The sequence below is a fragment of the Vigna umbellata genome, chromosome 1 (assembly GCF_029865625.1).
Source record: "Vigna umbellata cultivar VRB3 chromosome 1, Vumbellata_1.0, whole genome shotgun sequence".
NCBI lineage: Eukaryota > Viridiplantae > Streptophyta > Magnoliopsida > Fabales > Fabaceae > Vigna > Vigna umbellata.
Window position 1 is genome coordinate 55,982,715 of NC_142165.1, and position 27,047 is coordinate 56,009,761.

At 34.1% G+C, this 27,047-nt stretch overlaps 1 protein-coding gene across 1 annotated transcript; it reads right to left on the reverse strand.

The window, feature by feature from the left end:
- Positions 1-8,421: 8,421 nt before the first annotated feature.
- On the reverse strand, positions 8,422-11,403 carry LOC124838627 (Polymerase/histidinol phosphatase-like protein). The gene is made up of 5 exons (XM_088103852.1): positions 10,811-11,403; positions 10,072-10,196; positions 9,576-9,890; positions 9,320-9,489; positions 8,422-8,918 (listed from the first exon to the last, which is right to left on the reverse strand). Exons 1-5 carry the CDS (start codon positions 11,153-11,155, stop codon positions 8,506-8,508), a joined length of 1,368 nt encoding a protein of 455 aa, XP_087959978.1. The 5' UTR covers positions 11,156-11,403; the 3' UTR covers positions 8,422-8,505.
- Between the last annotated feature and the right edge of the window lie 15,644 nt (positions 11,404-27,047).

The following is a 27,047-nucleotide window of genomic DNA, read 5'->3' on the forward strand; positions in this document are numbered from 1 at the left end:
GCAATCACAGTGTATTGACACCAATGAGGTTGGTTTCATTCCTAGTGGAATGTTTGCAAAGAAGTTTTTCAACCACTCAGCCTCACTACCAGCCATCTCAAGAGCGACAAACTCAGATTCCATATTTGATCTTGCAATAATTGTTTGTCTGGCTTATCTCCATGTAATCGCATTATCCCCAAGTGTGAATACATAACCACTAGTGAATTTTGTCTCATCTGAATCAGAGATCCAGTTAGCATCACTGTACCCTTCTAGTACAGCGGAAAATCCACTGTTTTCAATGGCATAATCCATTGAACCTCTTAAGTATCTCATAAGTCTAGCAAGTAGTGCATCCCAATGTTCCTGATTTGGACATTGAGTGTACCTACTCAGTCTACCTACTTCATAAGCAATATCAGGTCTAGAAAAGCTCATCAAGTGCAGTAAGCTCCCAATTATCTGGGCATACTGAGGCTGAGACAATGATTCTCCTTTATTTTTCATTAATTTAGAATTAGCATCATAAGGGGTACTCACTGGTTTTAAGTCATAAAACCCAAACTTCTTAAGAAGTTTCTCAATGTATTGTTCTTGAGATAGTAATATACTATCTCCCTTCCTTATGATTCTAATAGCTAAAATTTCATTGGCTTCACCCATATCTTTCATTGCAAATTTTTATCCTAGAAACAATTTAGTTCTACTGACAATCTCATTGCATGTACCAAAGATTAACATGTCATCCACATATAAGCATATAATGACACAATCACCATTTTCAAACTTAGAGTACACACATTTATCAACATCATTAGGTGAAAAACCATCACAAAGTAACACATTATCAAGTTTTTCATGCCATTGTTTTGGTTCTTGTTTCAACCCATACAAGGATTTTAAGAGTTTGCAAACTTTATCCTCTTGACCAGGTACAACACATCCTTCAGGTTGAGTCATATAAATTTCCTCCTCTAAATCACCATTCAAAAAGGATGTTTTAACATCCATTTGATGTATCACTAGTTTATGGATAGTTGCTAGAGCTAACAACACTCAAATAGAGGAAATCCTAGTCACTGGAGCAAAAGTATCAAAATAATCTATGTTGGGTTTTTGAGTAAAACCTTTTGCTACTAATCTTGCCTTATACTTCTCTATGGATCTATCAGGGTGATATTTTTTTTTAAAGATCCATTTACAACCAATGGGTTTTGCTCCTTTAGGAAAATCTACTAAAGTCCAAGTATTATTTTTCTGAATTGGTTCAATTTCAGTCCTAATGGCCTTATCCCACTGTTTTGCATCAGGAGCACTAGTAGCTTCTATAAAGCTTATTGGATCATTATCAACAAGATATGTATAAAAGTCATCTCCAAAGGAAGTTTCCTTTCTCTGTCTTTTACTTCTTCTGAAATCCTCATTCATGGTATTACTTTTATCATTCTCATCAACAGGTTGAGACATCTCACTAACCTTTAAGGGAAACACATGTTCAAAAAACTCAGCATTTTTCGTCTCCATTATAGAATTTCTCTCAAGTATGTTACTTTTAACAACTAGAAATATATAGGCAACACTATGTTCAGCATAACCTAAGAACATACAATCAAAGGTTTTATATCTTATTTTCCTTTTCTTGGGATCGGGTAACATCACCTTAGCTAAGCACCCCTACACTCTTAGATATTTAAGGTTAGGTTGGTAACCTTTCCACAACTCATAAGGAGTTTTACCGGTTTTCTTATGGGGTATTCTATTTTGTAAAAAACATGCAGTAAGCAAGGCTTCTCCCCAAAGGTTATCAGCTGCACCATAACTAATAAGCATAGCATTCATAATTTCTTTAAGGGTTCTATTTTTTCTATCAACTACTCCATTAAACTCAGGTGAATATGGTGGGGTCACTTCATGAATAATTCCTTGTTTAACACAAAATTCATTAAACAATACATACTCACCACCTCTATCTGATCTAATCCTCTTAATCTTCTTATTTAACTGATTTTCTACTTCTGCTTTATAGGTTAAAAACACATCAAAGGTTTCATCTTTGTGTTTGATTAAGTAAACTTTGGTGTATCTAGAATAATCATCTATAAAGGTTACAAAATATTTTTACCTCCTCTAGACATGGTTTGTTTCATATCAGCTAGATCAGTATGAATTAACCCTAATAGCTCAGTTTGGCATTCTATAGAAAAACATGTTTTATTTGTTAATTTAGATTCTACACATATATCACATTTACTACTCTGTTTATCATGCATATTAATCAATCATAGTCGTTGTAATTTCAAAACATAAGAGGAATTCACATGTCCTAATCTAGCATGCCATATATCATACGAGTCAATAATATAAGCAGAAGAACTTGATTCATTACTATTTTCAGAAACATTTAGAATGAAGAGTCCTTGATCACAATATCCCTTCCCCACGAAAACATTATTTTTTGTCATAATGATCTTGTCAGACTCAAATGACACTTTAACCCCCACCTTTCCCAATAGTGCTACAGAGATTAAATTAACTCTAATTGATGACACATGTAGCACATCACTCAAGGCCAGAGTCTTTCCAGATGTGAGTTTGAGAAGAATTTTTCCTTTTCCCAGAACATGAGTGGTCCTGGAATGATCAAGGTAGACGTGTTCTTCTCCATCCCCTACACTAGTGTAAGAGGTAAAGGCAATTCTGTTTGCACATATATGCCTGGTAGCACCAGAGTCTACCACCTACTTGCTCACATTGGTCATCAGGTTCACTAGAGAAACGATCGTAGTAATAATGTCATCTCCTTCGGCTATATTGGCCCTAGGAGGATTGTCGTTTCTCGCTCTACTCCTGCACTGTGGTGCATGATGGCCCAGATTCCCACATACGAAGCAATTTCCTTTCTTCTTAAAGGTGGGTTTAGATTCATTGGGACGGGATTTAAGAAAATTATTTTTCTTTTTGTGAATTAGGTTTGTATTCGTACCCTTTGGGAGCAGGTTTTACTTCTACCATATTTGCTTTTGCAGATAAAGCTTTGGCCCTTGTAGTAGCAGATTCCTTCCTGTTGGTATCTTCAATTATTATGTGTGTAATGAGTTTTGGTAGAGACATCTGTTTGTGCCTGTGTTTCAACTGTTGTTTGTAATCTGTCCAGGATGGCGACAATTTCTCGATCATAAGTTCTGAAACAAATTCATCTGGTAGCTGAATATTTTCTGCTTTGATAACTTCCAGCAGCTTGTGGTACTCATTGATTTGAGTTTTTATGTCCTTGTCTTCAATCATCTCCCAACGGTAGTAGTTTCCTATGACGAATCTTTGTCTGACGACATCTTCGGCAGTGTATTTGAGAATTAACGAGTCCCAAATGTCTTTTGCTTCCTTGTAGGAACAGTACACATCGAACAAATCATTAGAAAGTACACTAAGTAGAGTGTGTCGGCATACCTTATGAGCGTAAGTCCACTCTTAAACTAGTTTTAAGTTTGAAGGAATTTTGGAGTTGGGCTTCGGATATGAAAGAGCAGAAGCAACTCCATACATGTCTAAAAGGGTAGACACACGTTCTTGCCAACTTCGGAAGTTCTGTCCAGAGAAAACCTCGAGTTTAAAACATCCGGAAGTGATTTTGCGAAGACCGTCTGGGTTCCGGAAGCAATGGTTTGGTTCTCCGAAGGCATGTTGTTGATGTCAGCCATAAGTCCTTAAGATTGTTGTAAAAGACTGACAGAATCACGAACAAAATTTCTTGAGGCGTGTAGAGTCACTGTCCTTAAGGACTTATCCGCGGTGTGTTGCGCAAGTCCCCTAGGATACAACAGAAACTTCCCAGAATATTTTTAAGGATCTTAGAACTAGCAAGGATCTCTCAAAAGAGTATAAAAATAACCCATAATATTTTTAGAAGAAGAAAAGAGCTAAAGAATAAACCTCAGAAGAGAGAAGAATGAGAAACTGAATTTTGTGTGTTTTGGAATGGGGAAATAGTTCTCTATTTATAGAGCTAGGGAGGAATCAATTAAATAAAAGAAATTAAAATTCATAAAGATTTTGACGTTGGAATTAAATCACATTGAAAATTTGAACGTTGGCATGTTTAATAAAATAATATTACCGTTTGCCAATTAAAGCACTAACGTTGCAATACAACATTCTGAATTCAATCTCATAATTAATGCTTTTTAACTTTTGCAATAATATAATATTAATATATTATAACAGAAACCAAGAGTGAGTGAAACTCAACTAGCCAGGGTAACAGGTGCTATTCGTTGACTAGGGATAGCAAGAGTTGTGAAACTCAGTCAAGGTCACAATAACAGGGGTTATTGGGTTGACAACGACAACCAAGAGTGGGTTAAACTTAACTAAACGGTGTATCAGGAGGATACAAGAGGTGTCTAGGGTACTAGGAGTGGTGAAGAATACTACACAACCAGAAGTGAGTGAAACTCAATCAAGGTCACAATAACATGGGTTACTATGTTGACACAACAACCATGAGTGGTTAAACTCAACTAGATAGTGTATCAAGAGGATACCAAAAGCGTCTAGGGATACGAGGAGTGGTGAATAATATTGCACAACCAGAAGTGGTTGAAACTCAACTAGTAAGGTTAATAGTGGTTATTCGTTGACTAGAGATACTAGGAATGGTGAGAATATTCATATGTACTTCATTGAGTATCTAATGAAACCTTCTAAGTTGTCTTAAAGGATAATTGGATGTAGCTCAATTGAGTGAACCACTATAAATTGTTTGTGTGTTAAGCTTTAATTTATAAGTTATCATTCTATCCAAAAAGCAATCCCTCATCATACACATCTTCAACACGAGCCATCTACGCTAAGAATCACTCCTTCATAATCACCAGGAGGATAATAAAAAACTGGAACTATAAATGCATTCATCAGAATAACATTTATGAATTCGTTTCAAGCAGCTCATGAGGATCATCCAAATCATGATCTATATATGATCCTCAAAAAGAATGTTGAGAAATACTATTCAACCCCCTTCAAGTGTTTCCCGAACTTCAATGAAAGTCTTAATTAATATTCCAAAGACTTGTGATAGAATACGACTAGCTAAACACACTTGTTGAATAAAGCAGAACCTAAAAATGTTTATAGAGAATAGATGATACCATGAGTTAAACGATCTACTTCATCCAAAAATGAAGTCTTCAATCAATGCTTGATATTTTAGTGAGAAACTTAAATGATAAAATCCTACCTAAATGGTAGAAAACATAAAAAAACACTTTGTTATTCTGAACATGCATTAAATGTTATTAAATGCTCAACGTTTAAAAATAACAAAAGTGATAAGAGAAAAAACATTTCCGTTCATGTATATCTACTCTACTTTGTGCAAATTTTCTATTACACACATCCACCTGCTTCATCCGATACAAATCAGAAGTGGACATTATAAACAAAGAAGACATTCATGGAATGTTCTCTTCTTCAGAAGTCATGCCAGAAAAATAGTACAACCTACTTCTATCAAAGTACTGAAAAAGCAAGTCTGCTTTAACAAGTTGAATTTAACCAACGATGCTTCATACGAGAAGACTAAGAAGACTCAAGAATCAAGACCAAAACTCCATCCAACAAATATCTATGGAGAAGCCTTTAAATAGAAGATGATTCGAAGAAAGAATCAAGAGAATAACTTACGAAGAGAATAGCATACAAAGAGAAAAAAGGAATATCGTCGAGAGAAAAGAACAGAAGAGCTCAAGAACTTAAAAGAAAATATATGAGAAAAGAGAAAGCTCAAGTCTAGAAACACTCTCAAGCTTCATTGTTATATAAGCTTGCTTTTGTAAGAAGAGAGAAAATGAAAAACACTTAGCAAATCTGTAGATTGAATTGTATTGAACATATATCCCCTCTGTGATAGTAATCGTCTAAGACTTGTAAGCAATCTGATTGATTGCACATTTTGAAAAGAATTCAAACACTTGTTGATTAACTCAGGTAAGTTAAAGGATTACTAGATAACGTATCAGGTTGATACCATGATTGTCTAGTGGAAACTAGGAGTGGATGAAACTCAATTAGACGGTGTATCAAGTGTATACCAGGAATGTCTAGGAATACCAAGAGTGGTGAAGAATACTGTGCAACCAAGAATGGGTGAAACTCAACTAGTCAGGGTAACATGTGTTATTCGTTGACTAGGGATACTAAGAGTGGTGAGAATACTCAGTTGTAATCTTGTTGAAGATTATAGTGGAATCCTCTAAGGTGATATAGGAGACTAGACGTAGCTTAGTGGAGTGAACCAATATAAAAACGACTGTGTGCTTATTGCTTTGTTTTCTTAAACGCTTCTCTTACAAAACCTGCAGTTGCACTTACTTTTGATATAAACATTTCCTCTGTTAAACAAGTCTTTATTAAAAAGGACGTTTTATCAAAACGGTACAACAAAAATATTATAACAACTGAAAAACACTTAAAAATATTTTATTGTTTTCCAAAGTCGAGCATCTAACAATTTACGTTAAATCTTTCAATCCTCGACTAAAGTGCTATGACATTGTTTACGAAATTTTTTTTCATTAACACTACTCAACTCTCCCTTCTAGTGTTTTCCAAGTACTTCAATAACTAAGGCTAATATAAGAAACAAAATGAAACAACATAAGAGCATAAAAAGGAGTTCACATAGTAAAGATAAAACATATAACACGTACAAAAAACATTCAAGTAAAACTGATAAGCTGAGTGCAATAACATACAAAATTTGAAGAATCTTATATGAAAAACGTAAGAATTTACCTATGAAAAGAGTCACATGACTAAACATTAGTCCTGAAACAATTAACTTAGTCCTGAAGAAGACAAGAAATTTACCAATCTCATCCATAATATTGGCCAAACACAACATGCAACACCTTTTTCACAAAAAGAGGAAAACAGATAAATGCAATGATAAGTGTTGGTCATGTCTAATCTAAAAATGCCACAAAGGTCCTATTGGATGTTGATCCAAAATCAAACACTCACAAGATGGTTGAATTTGATATAAATACAATAAGATTCAGAGTCGAGGAGATGGTAAACCCTAGAGAAATACAACTTGCAAGAATATTTGTTGTTAGATTGGCTAAATGATGGTGTGACTATGACAAGTTTCAAAAGATTCATTTACCGTGCTCACATGTCTTAGCAGTTTACAAACATGCTCATCATGACTTTAACATTTACATCAGTCCCAACTATAGGTTGGATGCCATCATGAAAGTGTGTGACAATATGTTTAGGGAGTTACGACATGAAGAATATTGGTCACCATACCAAGGCACACAAATTTAGCCTAATCTAGCCACAAAAAGAAATACAAATGGTCGACCAAAATAATCTAGAATCAAAACTAAGATGGACATCAAGAAATGGGCACACCCACGAAACTGCTTATACTATCAAATATCGAGCCACACAAGAAATCATTGTCTTCACAATCATAACAGTAGAGGGTTCACATTCCATTATTAAATTCATTGAATTTTTATTTTAACATTAATTCACTGAATAAAAATAAAACTTATATTTATGTTACAAAACAAAATAAAAAATTCTTCTTTATCTTCATTCCAATTAAATAATAAATTACTTCCGAAATAACTTATTCGAAATTAACTAATAATCACTATCTACATAAAAGTCAAAATTATATTTCCTATAACCAAATTCGAACCTATCTTTTCACAAAATTTACTCAAAACAAAAATCATACTTCAGTTTATCAAAAACCAAAATTACAACATACCTTTTCATAAAAGTATTTAAAAAATAAACTTAAAATTAAATTTTTTCCGATCTACGTTTATGTAAAAAAAAAACATAGTTAGAATTTCATTTTCCAAAAATCAAATTTCAACCTATGTTTTCATAAAAAGTTAAAATTAGATTTCCAAAAACCAAATTCTGACCTTCACAAAAAAACCGTATTATTCATGTAAATTTAATATACATTATGCTACCCTTTAAATTTGAAAACTCACCTGTGCTACGTAAAAAAAAAAATAGTGAGATGTAAGGATTCATCTCCGAATTATGTAACCCTAAATATTAAAAATATGCGTTTTTTTCTCTTGCCCCGTGAATTAAGAAATTCTACGTCTTTTTCGCCCTCAACAATGACTAGCACTTCATGTGGCGATCATCTTCTGTTCCTTGAAGCTCCCTTTTAGGAAGCTACTAGACAAACTATTTAAAACTTCTTTAAATGTAAGTCGAACGTAACTTTGGTCGTGTTTTATTTTTCTGACCGATTCAAAATTTGATCACTTGCTGCCCTCGTGTTCATTAAAAGATTACACAAACTATTCAGAATAAGAACCCCTCCTGATTCAACTTTCGTACATGCAATCTTGTTTTGACAATAATGATGAATTTTCAAAAGAATCAATGGGCAAACTGAGCTTGACTAACAAAATTAATATTAAGATTTAACTAACAACAATGAGAATGATTAATGTGTGGCATACACAAGTTACACAACTATTGTTAAGTCTCTACCAGAACCTGAATTCCTCCCTTAGTAACCGAAACATTGGAAAGCTTTAACTTGATAGCTTCAAAGTCAGCATTTTCCATCTCCTGGCTAGATAGCCAGAGAGGTAAGCAATGATCAATCAAGTCCTGTCCACAACTCAAGGGTGAACCTCCCTTTAAAATGCGGGTGCTTCCAAACCTTGTAATTGCTGCTAGGTTAGAATCAGAAGGTTCCTCAGCGTAACACTCTATTATCTCCCTGATGGCATTGCACCAGATAGGTCGAGCTACCTTAAGGAAGTCATGCAGAACTAGTACTGGAAGGTTCACACTTCCCAGTTCAGATTCATTGTGTCCTCCTCTCCCATGATAGTCTGACCCTCCAATCTTTAAAAGCCCATAAGCATCAGCCAATTCACTATATGCTGGAAACCAAGACCAAAAATTAACATACAAAAGTTCAATAGGATTCTGTTTTTATTTGCACTTGATGATATAATTCCCATCCCAGTTAGTAAGAATCAACAGTAAATGAATGCTTTCAGTGTTCATACTGTTGGTCTTATGACTAGATGTGGATATCTTCAGTTTGTCAGTTAGACTCTAATTTCTTGTGCTACCACCAAAGTTGACAGAGTGATGAACTTTTCTCTCCCATAGTGGAATCAACTTCATGCTAGGTGGTTCAGATGATTAAAACAGTGGAATAGGGCAAGTGGAAGGTGGGGTTGGAAATTTCTGTTTTGGAATATATCTTAATAATCCTAATGCAACAACATCATTTTGATGATTAAGAAATGAGGAAAGTTTTCTACAGAGCACGTACCTGCCAGCTTTCCATCACTTTTGTGGACTTCCATCCCATGAAGACCAGCTTCTTTTAACCTTCTGACTATGGGAACTGGATGTTTCAATGCCCAAGGATGAGCCAGAACAGCAACACCCCCAGTATGACAAATCATTTTTACTGCTTCCTCTGCCAGAGGCTCACTTCCCCTGAAACACAATGTTTACATCCTTAACCATTTTCCCTAACCACAAAAACTAGTAACAACCTACAAGAGCAAGCAATGTAACATTACTTGGAGTAAGCGGGTCCTCCATCGAAAAGATACCGAGCAAAGGCTTGTCTGAGATTTTCTACATAACCTGCCTCAACCATGGCCCTGGCAACATGAAGCCTCCCGGGGGCAACTCCCTTGCCAGCAATCCTGCAAACATGCTCCCATTTAAGAGGCAATTTGAGCTTGTTCAGTTTTAAGACAATGTTCTTTGCACGAAGAAAACGTCCATCCCTTATATTCGATAGAAACTTGTCCAGCTCCTCAAACCTTGTTGGTCCAATACTACTGTAATATGCTAAAATGTGAACTGGTTCCTCTAATTCTGAGTCTCCTCTGCCAGTGGATTTGCATGTATTAGAAGTGATGTAGATATTAACCTTTAATTGATTTTGACAATTTAAGTTTATAAATTTTCTTCTTTCCATCTCTTTATAGAGGAAAGAGACACAATAACATAAGTGCCAATTCAATTAAGAAGCATCAAGATATGTAATGTTTAAATATAAAAAATTACCTTGGAGAAAATATGGAACTAATTTCAACACCTGGAATAATCTTGATGCCATATTTACGAGCTGATTCTACAGCTTCAGGAATGCCTGCCATAGTGTCATGATCTGTCAGAGCAAGAACTTTCACCTGTTATGAGTAAATAATATTAATTAAAAAGGAGCCTACCACTAAAAAAGGAAACCCTATGAACAGCAGGGGATACCTTAGGCAATCGTCTTTTACTATCATGGGCAACAGGGATTTTGAAATAACTGAAAACACACAATCCATACACAAACTGAAATTGACCTTAAATTTCAGTTGACTTTCTATCGGCCATATACCATCTCTCAAGAAAGTATTGGTTGAAAATGCACATATTTCAAGAAAATCTCTGATAATATATAAATCTAATCCATGGCCTGATTCTGATTCTTTAGTTCGGGGATAATACCAAAATGTAAAGTTAGTGCAAAGGACAACAAGGGAGAGCACAACCTGATTCTCAACTGTCAGGGAACTAACAAACTCACAAACTCAAATTCATCTGACTGACTTCATTCTAATATATAGTCCTATTTCTGGTTATGAACAATACCTACCTTACAAATAATCCCATAGGAAGGTAACTACCTCCCTTGGAAGTCTGTTCCAAAAGACAGTTCCCAATCACACTCAAGCAAATTAGCACAAAATAAAAAACACAACTTTAAAAGATTAAAAAAAACGATCTGGAAAGTGAGACCAAGATTGAAACTTACGCCATTGATGTGAGCTCTCTCAATAACCTTTGAAGGGGAGAAGAACCCGTCACTGAATTTGGAGTGTGAATGCAATTCAAAGAGGAGTTTCTCCCCACCTCTCCCCACAGGCTTCTGCACCCCAAAATCATCCACAACACAGGAAGCAGCAGAAGGAGAAGAAGAAAATGATGATGACGAAGCAGAAGGGTGATCCAAGAAAACCCAATCACTGACGAACTTGAAGGCGAGAACCTGGTCATGGGTCATCTTCTTCTTGGTGCCACCCTTGTTCTTCTTCTTCTTGTTGTTCTTCTTCTTGTTGGAACTGGGTGTGGCCTGAATCACGCACCCATCTCCCGTCATTGACAGTGGGCGAAAAAAGGAGGAAAATTTGAAGGAAAATTTTGGTTCTTGGTTAGGCCACGAGAGTGGAAGAGATAATTGTTAGGGTATATCACATGAAAGTAACATAACGAGGGAAGAGAGAGAGAAGGGTGTGGGGCTATGTAGGCATGGAGACGGAGGAGAGGGCAGGGGTTACTTACCCTTAAACCGAAGGGCAGTCTTCAGGTCACAGGTGTCCTCCTCCTTAGCCCTTCGGTGTCTGTGCTCAGACAGGTGTACCCCAATTGTTATACTCTGTTTTCTGTCATGTACCCCCTGCTAATTTTTTTAATAAATATATATTTTGATTTTTGAATCTGTAAATTCCAATTTAGTTATTGAAAGTTCCAAGATTTTTATTTAGACTACCAAGAATTTATTAAAAGTAGAAAAATTATATTTCTGTAATTAAGTTCATTCATAGTTTATCACTGATTATAGTTATATTAATGAATAAAAGTGCTTCTTTGGGTAAAATAGTTTATATTAAATTATGTAACAAAACATAGTTATAATATTGTATATATAAAAGATTAAATAATTTTTAAATTATTAGAAACAAAGCATCAATGATGTAGTCTTTTATGAATTAAAATGTCATTAATTTTTTCATCTAATTTCACTTTCTGGGATCCGATTTTTAAATAAAGAACAAAAATGGGATTATATTTTTTAAAGAAAACATCTTTTAATTTATATGATTTTGTTTGACAATGATTTCGGAAATTCTATACTCGGAATCAAATTTAAACAACAAATTAAATGAATTAACTTGTACCAAAACAACAGTATATTTTATAGGCTGAAACTGTACACTTTTTATTCCAAAAGGAAAAGAGTTATTAAAAGCCTGCACATGAGGTTGAATTATAGTGGTTGTACTTGCTTGGTGAAGAGCATCTTTAATTCAGTACATTTCATTCAAAATAAATAAAATTGAGGTCAATTTTAATTTAATAAAAACTCATGAAACTTATTTCGAGTAATTCTTTTAGGAATTATTAAAATAAATACTACTAATTTAGTTTGGGTTAGTTATTTACTTTATATATACTTACATTAAATATTATTTGAAATTTATGATTTGAATTATTATTAAACTAAATTTTACTGTATTTTACCAATTTTTCAGTAGAAATAATTATTTTAAATATTCAAATTGTAATGATAAATTATTTAAATAACGTTATAGGACTATTTGCAAGTTAAAATAAATAATTTTAAAGAATTAAATAGGCATGTATAAATAAAAACATAATAATTTGAGATAATCGAAAGATATTTTCATTAATTATAAAAATTAATGTAATATAAAACAAAAAGAAAATGGTAGGTTGAGTTGACAGAGTCATTTATGTATTGGTACATGATGTAATACTTGATAAATAGGAGATATTGTATCACTCATTGTAATAATTCATTGTAATAATACATGAGTTTGTGGTTGACGTATCATGTTATGGAACTATTATCTATCAAATAACTGTAAATACTAGCATCGTATTCGCATGAACGAATGACATTGTTCATGCGAAATTGCGAGCGCTGAATTCAGTACGTGTGGTGTTCGTTTGAAAGGATTACGAGGGATCAGTGACGATGGATTTAGAGGATTCATCGAATTTTCGTCACCCACGTATGGGAAGAGATTTGCGCGGATTGTAAGCGAAAAGTCATGTGTGCCCTCGTCCTATTTGCTAAATCCCATCCCTGTATATCAATTTACCATTTACAACCGATTCCCTAGCACAATGCAGTAGCCAGAACCGATTCGAAGGGGTTAATATTAAAAAATTTGATAACATCAGGCTTTTACCTTTACTACTGTACATGCACGAGAGTGCTTGGGTTGGCGTGGTAGCGTGCCTACAGAAATATTCCTGAAGCTTTCCTCAGCTGATGTTACCTTGCTTCATACAGCCATTCAACAGCAAAGATTCCTGCAGCCAGACACAGTGAAAGTGCAGTATGGATATCAAAGCGCCATTGACCAGAAGACGGACTTCATATATGTAGTTGCTAGTGGGTAGGTCATTTTATTTATTGAGTGATGAGAAGCATAATATATTGGCTACTAGTGTTGAAAGTTGTGTGCGAAGGGAGCCTTGTTGGCTGTTTTGCTGAGTCGAAGAAGACAAAGTGGTGAGGTTAGTAAGATAGTGTGATGTATTGTTGGTTTTCATTTGCAGGGTTGTAGACGGGGTGGAAGAAGGACGTTGTGCGTGTTGATGGCATGAAGAAGCTACGGGTTGAAGATGAATATGAATCCGCGTGTTTGAGAGGCGAAGAAGACGATGAACAGTACGAATAGGGTGGCGTAATCGGTTACAAAAGAAGGACGTTGTGCGTGTTGATGGCATGAAGAAGCTGCGGGTTGAAGATGAAGATGAATCTGCGTGTTTGAGAGGCGAAGAACACGATGAACAGTAGGAATAGGGTGGCGTAATCGGTTATAGTAGAGAAGTATGCGGTTACAGTGGTATTTGGTTCCCTCAAAGGGGTATCCGGTTACACGGGAAGGAAAATTTTTGCAAATTTGGTTACGGGGAGGGGTGAGTGGTTGTGTGTTGAACAGAAGCATTGCAATTGGTCTTCTTCGTAGGCAATGAGAAGGTTTCAGTGGAGGCTGTTATGGAGGACGTCGTGAAGGTGGCGGAGGCCATCTGAGAGATAAGAAGGTGGTGAATGAAGCAACGATCTGATGAGAAACGAAGGTGGAGAAGGAAGCAAGAGAATGCGGATGAGGAGTGAAACATGTGTAGTCCATGCAGAGGAGTGGATGATGGTGGCTGAATAACGATGACCTATGACAGTGCATTTGTGATGCAGGTGTTGAGTGGTTGGACATATCGTGATCGTGGTGAACGTACGTGCGTGAAGGTGGTGGAGATTGGCAACGTCGTGGAGCGGTGTGAGCTACGAAAGGTGGTGGAGGTTCATCAACACCATCATTGTGTGTACTTGGTATTGTATTGGTGTTTTGTTTTTGTTTGTTGAAAATGAAAGCAAATGCTCATGACTTGGATAATTTAAGTATGAGTTCTTAATCACTTTTTATACACTTTTGATACAGTTGCATTGGTAGGAAAGACATGGTTGCGTGGTTGGTTGTGAAAGTGGGGGACTATGGTGCATCAGTGGAGCAAAGTGGTACATTTGAAAATGTAACATTCAAACTTATTTTCAATCTTGTGCAAGCATTGAAAAATGAGGTTCTTATCTAATCAACTGATATATTTATGTTTGCAGGTTAGGTTTGTTTAAGAGTGATTTTGTAAATTGAGAATTGAACGTAGCATCTACATAAGGACAAATTGGTTACGTGATTGGACGAAAAACCCTAGTGCCTATCATTTCTGGAAATTTTTTGCTTAATCCAGCTTGAAGTGTGCATGTGTTGAAGGTCTTCAAGAGGTAAGTGTTCTAAAGTTAAGTTGGCTATAATATATATATGAACCATGGAATCAGTGGTGGTTATTTCTAGCTTGACGGGGTTCAATATATGAATGAAATGTATTATGTTGATTTATATTTCTATGTTATTTAATATATGAATGTATAATTATTTTAAATAAGAATTTGATTTGTTATATGTATATGTATGTAGTTTATAATAAAGATATGAAATGTTGTTGTTGTGTTAGGTTATTTACTGTTGTTTATTTATAATGATTAGTTGAATGTATTAATGTATATATGAATTATGTTTAATGAATATATGAATGCATGATTTTGATTATAGTATGTCTAATTGTTTAAGTAAATCTAGATGGAAGAATATATAGATTTATCATATTTTGACCGCGAAGATATAGATGATGATGTGGTTGGTGTAGACTTCAATATTATCGCAATGATACGTCAACAATTACAAATAACCACTTCATTGGTTGCACTAACAATGTTATGTATTGTTGCACATGCGTTGAGTATCTTGAAAATGTACTCCAGTGATTCGAGTAGTGTAAGCAATTACCTACCAAACAGAGACCGTCGCAGAGAGCAATTAATGTCATATCTTGTGCATACTAATCGGTGCCGCGACATTATTAGGATGGGTCCAGAGGCATTTATTCATCTTTGTGAGAGACTAAGATCAATTGGGTTAGTTAAGGACGCCATTCGGTCGACAGTGGAGCAACATGTTGCTCAATTTCTTCATATAATTGGCCATAATGTTAAGAATCAAAGTGTCACATTTTTCTTTCATCGATCTGGTTTGATGGTTAGCAGACACTTTCACAATGTCTTGGATACTATCTTAACTTTGGAATCTGAATTTCTAATTCAACCTTAGGAAATGAGGTTCATCCATATGTCTTGAATAACAATCGATTTTACCCGTACTTTAAGGTACTCATTTGAACATATTTGTAAATGTTATTTGATCAAAAGATGATAAGAAATTTTGATTAATATGATGACTTCTTATTTTTATGTTTAGGATTGTTTAGGGGCCATAGACGGTACTCATGTTCGGGTAAAGGTGCCAAGATGTGAAGCTCTGAGATTTCGAGGAAGAAAAGATTGGCCAACTCAAAATGTGTTTGTTGTGTGTGATTTTGACATGAAATTCACATACGTTCTTGCTGGGTGGGAAGGCACTACATTTGATTCAAGAATTTTAAAAAATGCTCTTGATCGAGATGATCCGTTGGTTATCCCCGAAGGTTAGTGTGTACATTGCGATGTTGAAGATTTTATTTAGTAGTGACTAATTACGTGTATATGCGGAAAATTGTAGGAAAATACTACCTCGATGATGCTGGATTTATGTTGAAAAGCATAGTTTTAACTCCATATAGAGGCGTAAGATATCACCTTAAAGAATATACACGTAGAGGACCACAAAATCCACAGGAGTTGTTTAATCATAGACATTCATCGTTGAAAAATGTTATTGAAAGAACATTTGGTGTTTTGAAAAAACGATTCCCTATCATTGCAAGTGGCACTGAACCACACTATGGATTGGAGACAATGACAAACATTATATTAGCTTGTTGTATCTTACACAACTTCCTTCGTGGCGTGGATAACGATGACTCATTACTTGATGAAGTTGATAATGAGTTGAATGAAAGGGAACACCATAATGTTTCATCATCTCAAGTTAAAGAGGACCACATGATTGGTAGTAGTATCAGGGATTCTATAGCAGATCATATGTGGCGAGATTATCAAAACTCGTGGTTATTGTATTTTATTGTATTGTATGAGTATTTCATGTTATGGGTATGACAAGTTAAATTCTATATAAATGATGTTTAATGTTAACTTCTTACAATTTTGTTTATGAAATAGGTATAAAATGAACAGAGGTAAGGCAGCCGCCATTGAGTCCTTTGGTCCTACTAGAGAGTTCATGAAGTTGACAAAGGACATGGACGCACGTCTTCTACACTCTATGATTAAGGAATCACGAATCGGTAATAGGATTGACGGAAGTTGGACATCCCAAGCATATAGTAACATAGTTTATCATCTTCATAGCTCTGGGCATGTCGCAATTACGAAAAATAATGTTAAAAATCGTCAGAAAGTGTTGAAAGATAAATGGCGTGAGGTACATGACCTGTTTTCTGGATTGAGTGGATTTACGTGGAACCCAGTTAGTATGACCTTTCATGCTGAGGACGAAGTTTGGATGGACCTGATTCAGGTATTTTAAAAAATACTAAGATGTTGTGGATCCTTATAATACATAATATGAACTAGTGTGTTTGTTTTATTTGTTGTTTCAGTCGAGGCCAACTGCCGCAAAGTGGAGAGTTAATAGTATGAAACACTATGATTTAATGGTGGAGTTATGGGCTGCTGATCGAGCTATTGGGAGTGGTGTTCGGACCGCTCGTCAAGCACGTCGATAGCGAGTTGGGCCTCGTGTCAATGTTGATTTGAATCAAAATATTGAGTACATTCCAAAACAGCCTGAGTGGACGGGGTATAAAGACTCAACTCCATCATCACCTCCTCTATCTGTGGATGAATATAGTCCAGGACAGACTCAATCTGTGCCTTCCGTCCCATCCGGTGGAACTTCATCCTCATGAGGCTCGAAAAGGAAGGCACCTATGGTCGATGTAATTGATTCTCAACTTGATAAGTTGACGACCAACCTCGATGGTTTCGCAAATGTCCTAAGCTCATCAAATGTACATTTTGGTGTAATTTCTGATGCAGTCGTGCGTCAAGTCTCAGCAATGGAAGATAGAAATCAAATACTACGTTCCTAAACGGAGATCCTTCGTCGCACCCCGAATTACACATATATAGAGGTACACATTTATGAAATGTTGAGTGCTATGAACATTGCTGATGAAAATTTGCTAGAGCAATGTTATGATTTCTTATATGGAAACCCCACATGTACAAAGAGGTTGATGGGACTTCCACCACACAAGCGGTGGAATAAATTATGTAAAATGATCTCAGGAGGTGACTGTTAGGAAGTCTTATCTGACTAGTTGTATGACTATTATATTCAATAATGTATCTGTGATGTAATGATGACTTATTGATTTTTCATCCATCTTGAATTTTAAGTTATGGTTATGGTTACGATGTTATGGTTTGTCCTTCCTTGTTATTATTTTCAAATATAAATAATTTCAAATAACTTACTTTGTTACTGTTTTCATCATTTCATTTTCTTAAAGAAATTGTCAAATGGCCTCATCATCAACCAAAAGGCCATGAAAAAGTCGTAAGGGAAAAGAAACCCTCACTGAGGCAGAAGATGCAGCCCATGTCAGACCATCTGTAGAGGAACAATTAGATCAGCGTCGTTTGTTCACTCACATCCATCAAATGGAAAACTATGCAGCTGATTTCTATACAAGGAGTATTGTTGGTCCAAAGATAATGAATTTTGAATCATTTGCCAGAAATTGTGTTTTTCAAATATCCTAGAGGACTTTCCATATGACCGGGAGATGACATTAGCTACTATGGTTATACCAGAAATGCAGGGTCACTGTGTTAAAACGGTTGGTTGTTTGAATATTAATGATAGACTTCTGGATTATGTTATTGTGCACATGTTGACTCAAGGACCAGGGAATTTTGCTAGGTTATTGCATGAAGATATCTTTATGATATGGGTGCTTAAAAATAATATAGCTATCAATAGGCCTCATCACATCATGCAGCATATGCTTAAATGGAAGGCCAGTGACACACCCCTACCATACGGTGTCCTTATCACACAGATCATGCAATATTATGGAGTTCATGTTGATGCCGATGCCACCACTTATATTGGGACCCGACATCATTTTTCAATTAATTCTTTGAAGAGGTTGAATATTGTTAATGTCAACGGTGTTTGGCAACATGATGTTGGTGATGATGAAGAAGTAGAGCAACCAGACCATCATGACAACCCTGTGCAACCTCCTCCACCTCTTTCAAATCCTAATATGATGACTCAAATGTGGGAAGGGGTACAAGACTTGCAACACAGAATGCAGGGTATGGAACAAATGCAGGTGCGGGTTCAACGTATTGAAGATAACTTGGCAAACCTTTCCCTCGACATGAACTGCCAATTTGCTCACCTCAATCAGAATGTTAACTTGATTCTTCACCATTTAGATGACTGAGTTAATTTTTATTCCGATAATGTATTACATGACTTTTTTTTGCTTAAATTGACTTATGTGTTTGAAATATTAAATTACCTATTTTTCAATGTTATTATCTTTCACATCAGTTTTGCTAGTTTTATTTATTGCGAGCTTGGTCATCTGCAAATTAGATGGACTCTCCAATCATTGATGAACTGCAAAAACAAATTAATCAATCAAGAAGACTATGTGCTGCTCTTGAACGACATACACAGGCCATGGAGCGTCGAATATCCCTGGTAAATGCTAGGATTCAATTATCTAATCCAACTACAGAAGAAATTGAAAACTTATTACGGACTATGAACATTAAAGATCATAATTTATTCAGACAGTGCTTCAAATTTTTATCTGCGCATCCATCCCATACAAGACGTCTAATAGGGATGCCAATACAATATCGTTTCAATGCATTGCAACGATACCTTACTGAAGCAACGTCATCATGAACTATTACAAATATATTTGTATGTTTAAATGTTGTCACTTTTTTTTAGGACATGTAATATTATAACTTCCTTTAATTATTTGTTTGTTTAAAATTATTCATTCTCACTTCTGTAACAAATAAATTGATACTACTGGGTAGTAAATTATATTACAAACAAATCCTACATTTAAAAATAAATTCATTTTACTACATTATAATTTTTATAATTTTTAAAAGTTAATTTTATAAATTATTTATAAATTTTGTCTCTTTATAAACATTTTACAATTAAATTTAACATTAATAAATAACATTTTATATTACTTTAATAACTAGGGGCATTTTGGTAATCTTTAATTTCTACCAATTAAAATAATTTTTTAAATCTATCACATCAATCAAATCCTACACTAATTCTCACAAACTTTACTTCCGAATCCACTCTCAATTACCCACAAATCCACTCAAAAAAACAACTACAAAATTACCCTCAAATCCACTCAAATCCATTCAAATCATCTCCCCCAAATCATCTCCCCCAATTACACCCAAAAGAACAAAGCCTAAATCTTATATTTGATAAATTAGACTTTCTACATGAAAAAATATGTTAAGATATATTTTATTATCTAAAAATGTAATCATAAAAAATTATATAACACAATGTACGATTAATTTGACACAAAAGCTACTTTCCAAATTATGTTTCATATTATTGTTTTTATGATTACATAAATAGTTAATTGTGAAAGAATTCACAATTAACTGTGAAAGAATAATTTTCCCACTTTTAGATTTTAATTTCCCCTCCCTTCACTAAAATAACCTTTTACCAACAGAACCAGGATTCGTTCACCACCATACTCCTCAGATCAGCGAATTTTCAAAACGCAGAATCACCATCATCTTCTTCCTCGTAATTAGCATTGCAAGGACAAGTCATCCTTTTTATAAATTTCACACTTGATGAATGATGGAGGTCTCTAACTCTGTCTTATAAGGTGCCATTTTTATGCTAGTGTAACATGATGTGTTTACTAGGCCCAATAACAAAGAAACATTTGGAAAGAGCATCACTTTATCTATTCTAACCATGAACATTTTCAGCAAATAATGTCTAAATTTAACTTCTATTATAACACATATAGTTTAATCATATTAGAAATCCTCGTTTTTTTCCATTGGGTTTCTAATTTTGAAGAATTAATGCAATACCATCCTTGTTTTTAAATTGATTGAACGACATAAAAAAAATAGTAATGTAACACATTTTTATGGACTTTTTAAATGACATGGTTTAGTGAACAAACTATTAATGTGTGATTTCGTTTTTTTAAAATAAAAAATTGAGAAAAATACTGAATCTTCAATCTTCATCTTTCTCGTAAGCCACCATTGTATATCTGTAAAACCACCATTGGTCCGCTAAGTCTTCTCTTGTGTCTGGTGAGTTTTGAACATGGCCAAGCAATTGGGAAATCCTAATTTATGTGCTAAAATCCTAAAATCCAAAATCTTCAACTCAGGTGCCCTGTTTCGTCTCTCGCGACTGCGTGGAGAACCTTGTGGCTTGCGACGATAGGAGGCGCTCACGGTGTTAGGAATCGTTACTGCAAGAGGCACGCATGCTCGTGTTGGTGGTTCACGTCCTTTTCATAATGGTTAGCCTTTGTCATGCAATCTGGTATACTAAATGTTTCTAGTTTTCACAATCAAAGGCTTGTGGATATGTGAGTTGCAAGGTTGCTACTGGTGACCATATCTAGTGTGGTGGTGGATTCCAACGTCGTTTTTCAGATTTTTTAAGGTGGTTTGACACAACAAGAGTGAGGTTGATGGAGGCGAGGTTCTGTAATGGATCTTCAAATTAGGCTCACGGTAGTGCAACAGAGTGGTTCTTGGTTGCTCGTTCTTGTAAGTTGATCATGGCTTTATGCATGTAGCGTGCATGTGTTGTGCAATGGAGGAGGCGCAACTGCTCATGATGGTCTCTACGTCAATGGGTGGTCTTCTATTGGTGGTTGCTGCAGATCTGTGACAAAGTGTAGTGGTTCATTCATCTGTGGGTGAAGGATAGAGGGGCGAGGTGGATTCGCAGTTTGGGGCTCGCGATGTATGTTGAACAGTGTTAGCGCACTTGCTTGTGGATGCCATTGGTGGTTGACGACATGGTTCAATGATAGCATTGCAATGCTTTGGTGGCTAGGGTTTCTAGTTTGAGGTTAAAGATGATGACTTAGTAGGATGTGATTGATTTGACTTCACGTCATTAACATGTTCACTGAGTCATACCACTATTTTTTAACGTCATTCAGTCAATTTAATGGCAAGAACCACATTACTTCACTTTTCCAAACTTAGGGACCTAGTCGACAAAAAAAAAATGAAGGATCGATCTACTACTTCTAACCAAAAACAAAGATCTTTGAAATGATTAAACCCAACAAAATTCTCGTGTGTAAGCTCATTAGCGCTACATATTGGAAAAATTTTCTTAAGTAACTAGTTAATGATTTTTCGTGCTTAAGGACAACACCAGTGACAATACTTGAAGCATCCTTTTCAATTTGAATGAGAATTCAAAATTAGGTATGACTAACCAAGGTTCTAAAGGAATGACTTGTTTCAGTTTCATAAAAGCTTTTTAAATCTTTAAAAGGATCATTTAAAAGCTTTTTTTAACGAACATGTGAATGATGTTGTAAATTTTCTATAGTATGAATAAGACCTAAAAATTCCTTTTAATTGTTTGATATTTTTAGTTGTTGTCATTCTAACACCACTTTTCACCTTATTTTTGTCCATGTGAACACCGTCACCAATAATGGTATGACCCAAATAGTTTATCACATTAGTTTCAAATGAACATTTGGAAAGTTTAACATACAACCTTTCTTTTTCTAACACTTAAACTACCATTTTGAAATGATATAAGTGAGTATAGTAAGAATCATTGAAAATCAAAATGTCATCCAAAAAGATTAACATAAATTTCCTCAATAAAAATTAAAACTTCTCATTGATTATACCTTAAAAGGTGGTTGATGCATTTGTTAAATCAAAGGGACATCACCAGCCACTCAAAATGTCCTTGAAATATCCTAAATGATGTTTTGTGCCAACTATCTAACCTCATTAGGATTTGGTGGTAGTTAAATCTTAAACTGAACTTTTATGTTTTATTTTGTTTTTGGATATTTACAGTTTGAGACGATTGGAGAGGATGATTGAGAATGGACAAAACACATTTGATTCACTATGACAAGAAGGGGATTTGACATCGGTTATTTTTAGGGTTCTACTTCGATTCTACAATCAAAGCATATCAAGTTCAGCTAAAAAATGAAGGTTTTAACTTCAATTCTAAAAAAATTTAAATGATATTTAAATGTTGAATTAGGTGTGTGCTTCAAACAATGGAATACACAATGAGCAATGTTTGAGCAATGAAAGGAGGAGGTGTGAACAATGGACCAAGGCACTAACTTGACGAACCAGTGATAAAGATCGAAATGTGTCATTGTTGGTCTCCTCATTGCAAAAAACATTAGAACAAACCAAAATAAATATGAGAGAGAGAAAAACAAACCTCCGAACAAGAGATGGTATGTGGTGATCAGGAATAGAAATGGAGAGAGAAGAGAACAAGATGCTTCACGAGGAGAGAAGACAAGAACAAGATGTTTCATAATGAAGAATGATTTCTCGTGGAAAGGAGATCAATAATGGATAAAGAAAGTGTAGATTTTTGCAATTACAATAAAAACTACAACGATGCAATATTGTGACAAGAAGGTAACTTTTCTAAAAATTTAACCCTTAACAAAAAAAATAAGTTTTAATTAAAGAACCAAAGTCTCGTCTTACAAATAATTTAAAAAGTATTATCACACTTTAAAAGGCTTAGTTTTTCTTGAAACCAAAAACCTATTAGACAAAGTTAAATCATTCTTTTCACTAGTATTTATTAGGACTATAGGTGATTTGCACGGATAAATTAACAAAAAAATGAAATATTCTCATCTTTACATAGAAGAAGAGATAAGAAGGGAAAGAAACTCCAACACCTATGTTTTTAGTTAAATACTCATTTTTTTAATTCCAATAATAATATTAATGGTAAAGTTAAAATAATAATAATAAAAATTATATTAATAATAATAATTACAATTTATTTTGTATTAATCTTAACCATAATGGTAAAATTAGAATCTAAAAATTTTAGTCATTAAATATTCTCTTTTATTCATCACATCTATCCATCGCATCATTCATAAATTTTATTTTATTTTATTTTTTACTTTTATCTCATCTCTTGAAACAAACCTTATCTTCTCCTTTTTACCTTCTCAAATTTATCCACCCACCTCGTACCCTAGTATCTACATGGAAACAAAATATTTATAACAATATAACTCATGTAAAAAAAAATATTTATAACAATAGGAATCGAGAAAAAATCCTTCACAATCATAACATGATATTACCATTATAAAGAGAGGATAATAAAAAAATATGAAGGATTTTATATTTAAATAAAATTAAAAATACAGAAAAAAGTCTGCACATCCTGTATTACACAGGTTTGTAATTTCTGTCTCAAGGAAACAGTATAAATAAACATATGTACTTTGTCTTAGCACAACATAATACAAAATATTATTTAGTTTGCAGTGTTTCAGGGCCGATGCACATGAGTGGCAACAGAGATGTAATCATTTTGACAGCAACAACTCAAAATTTTATCATTCAACATAATGATTTACTTTACAGTTTTTCTGGTTAATTTATTATATTTATAATTAATGTATTACAAATAATAATACATGAATTTCACAGTTTTTCTCTCCTCTCTCTTTAACCTTGTTATTATTGTTTTCTCACAGTTTCTCGGTTTCATACAAGCTGCTCTCGCTACGATCACTCTTATGCTTTCTTTGCTGAAGAATAAAAAAAGAGATAGAAAGGGAGTAAAATTATGATATTTTAAATTACTAGAAAAAGAATAAAAAATAAGTAAAAGAATTTGTAATTAGTTTGATCAAAAAATAAAATTATTTTCATATTAATATATCTATAAAACAAAATGATGAAAAATAGTTTTAAGAATATAAATTAAAGTTAAAATAATTTTTTTAATTAAAATAAAAAATCACCATAAAATTAAATTTGTTAAAAATTAAATTTAAACAGTAGTTTACTAAAATAAATTACTTAAATTTAAATTAATTAAATTAACTTTATTTATTACTTTTATATCTTTATGTTAATTATTTATTAAAAACATAATATTATATAATCCATTAACATTTCAAAATATAGCATTTAACTATACAATAATCATCACAAATTCAATATAATAGATCAGTGATAGACATGTATATAAAATTAGATTTACAACCATCCAGAATAACCATAAATTTGAAACTTTATATATACAAGGGAACTAAACAAAACTATCTACATGAACTAATATAAAAGTAAACTAAGCATCCACAACATCTCCGTCCAACGCCTGCTCCACAAAGACCTCATCTCCCTCACCCACCGATTGATCATAGCAAGGAAAGAAAGCAACGAAAACATACAAACATAATCATAAGCAAAAAGGGTAAGCTAGAATACAAACCATTAATGATATACATATAAACATTTAAACATTTCACACAAGACAAACAAATCACACCAAAACATTTAAATACTTTATACATGACAATATTCGACTGGACTATCCAAATTTAGAATGAATGTTGAGCTGTGGTGTGTTGTGCATTTATGTTGGCTTCTACTGCTTTGCAAAGCCATTACCAATGGGTTTCACCCTACCACACTCACAAGGTTAGTCTATTACACGCCTTGGATCATACTGAAAACATCCAAGACTAAGACTTCCTACTACTCTTACCACATGTATCAATCATCTCCATTTGAGAATGAATGACCATTAGAGTGTCAAGATAACCCCCAAGACTAAGCTTCCTACATTCAGACTAATGATACTTGAAACTACACCAAGAATTCCACCTTCAAACTCACTTGCACAACTTTGAAACCATGTACATAATCTCTTTACTTTCACATTTCATACCAACATATATAAACTTTACTCACACTTTAAAAGACCATAAACAACCAAACAAACCAATGGAAAACACCTAAAACATCAGCATATGAACACATAGAGTGGCGCCCAAGCTTCCAAAAGCTGGCACACAGTCGTCCAAAAGCTAGCGCCCAACGTCCCAAAACAGATAGTTAGTGCCCAACTGTTGGAAAGATGGCGCTCGACGCCCGAAACTAGTGAGATAGTGCCCAAGAGCCAGGACCCCAACACTCAATTCAAAACCATTAATTTTCTGACTTTGGACATTTTACCCCAACTTCTAAAGACCCCTAGGACCCTCTAGACCCTGTGAAACTTCTGAAAACACTATTACAACTTCAAATTACTACTTCAAACCCAAAATCACTTCTCTAAGCTACTCAAAATCATTTTTTTACATTTTCTAACACCTATATCATTCCACCAACTGCATAACCAAGTCTAAATACACTTGTTAACACCCTCCAATACCTCTGTTTCCTTCCAACCATCTTACTTCTATTTTCCATCACCTAAAACCTCCCAATTGTATTAAGAAACTCAACCTATGAAGCAATTATCCCTTCCATGACAACTTTTACTTATTTCAACATCCAGTCAAGTCCTAATTGGTCTAATAACAGACTTTCAACACTCCAAAACAGTTCATACCCTTCACCTTAAGATCTCACTACTTAAAGCCCCATTTTTACGCTAAAAACCTTCCAAAACTTTAACAATGAAACACCTCTTAGATACATATCAATTTTTTCTCCTAAAACACTTCTAACAAGTCTCAAATTACCTCATGACAGCTCCTAGACAGTTTCTTTCTCACCTCAACCTCTCTTTCTCTAACTCACCCATCAAAACCCCCTTTTTAGACTTAAAACTTAAGAATATGACCCCTAATCACCCGAACACTTTGAATTAAGTTTTCAAACATCAAAACAACTTCATCACACATAATCATGATAGCATAGAACATCAATTTCACGCCATTCTAATTATACACACATCATACTACCATATATCCTTATTTAAACATAAAGAATACTACACTACAATTACAATTTCATTCAATTCATCATATTATTCTCATGGATACTATTTTAGCATAATAAACATAATCTAAACAAGTTTTAGATTTCCTTACCTCACAAAGAACTGCCCAACTCAAAAGATGCCTTACCTATTGCTTGAAACACAATGAATTTCTAGGAATACGTACGAAATATCAAATTGGGAACGGAAAGAGTCCTTAGGACCTTAGATTAACCAAGAACAAGTAGAAGAAGCGAGATTACACATACAACGACAATCTCATTATTCTATTTTCAAATTAAGAACAAAATGAGGAAAAAAGAGTTGAAACTTACTTGCTCTATGACATAAATTAATCAACTAGATCTGAAGATAACTCAGCTTTGATCTCCTAAGAACTTCCTGGTCATCAAACAAATGATCAAGGGATGATAAATCTTAGAGAGAAGTGAGTGGAAGCAAAGAAAAAGAGTTTTAGAGAGATAGACAATGTTTTAAGTAATGAAACGAATTTAAGAAATTCTATTTATATTCATGAACTATTTTAAAATAAAATAATAGGTCTCATTATTTTAAAATATCTATCAACTCTAATACTCCATTTTTTAAGTTTTTACATTAAAAATACACTAAAATTGATATATTTAAAAAATATATTTAACCTAATAAATTATTAACTTATTTATT

Bases quoted from the DNA above. Each gene is read 5' to 3' on its own strand.
- LOC124838627 (XM_088103852.1), bottom strand. From the start codon at position 11,155: ATGACGGGAGATGGGTGCGTGATTCAGGCCACACCCAGTTCCAACAAG. The intron at 10,197-10,810 runs GTAAGTTTCAAT...TACTCATAACAG, and splicing joins AGAGAGCTCACATCAATGGC to GTGAAAGTTCTTGCTCTGAC. The intron at 8,919-9,319 runs GTACGTGCTCTG...CTTGGTTTCCAG, and splicing joins AAGTGATGGAAAGCTGGCAG to CATATAGTGAATTGGCTGAT.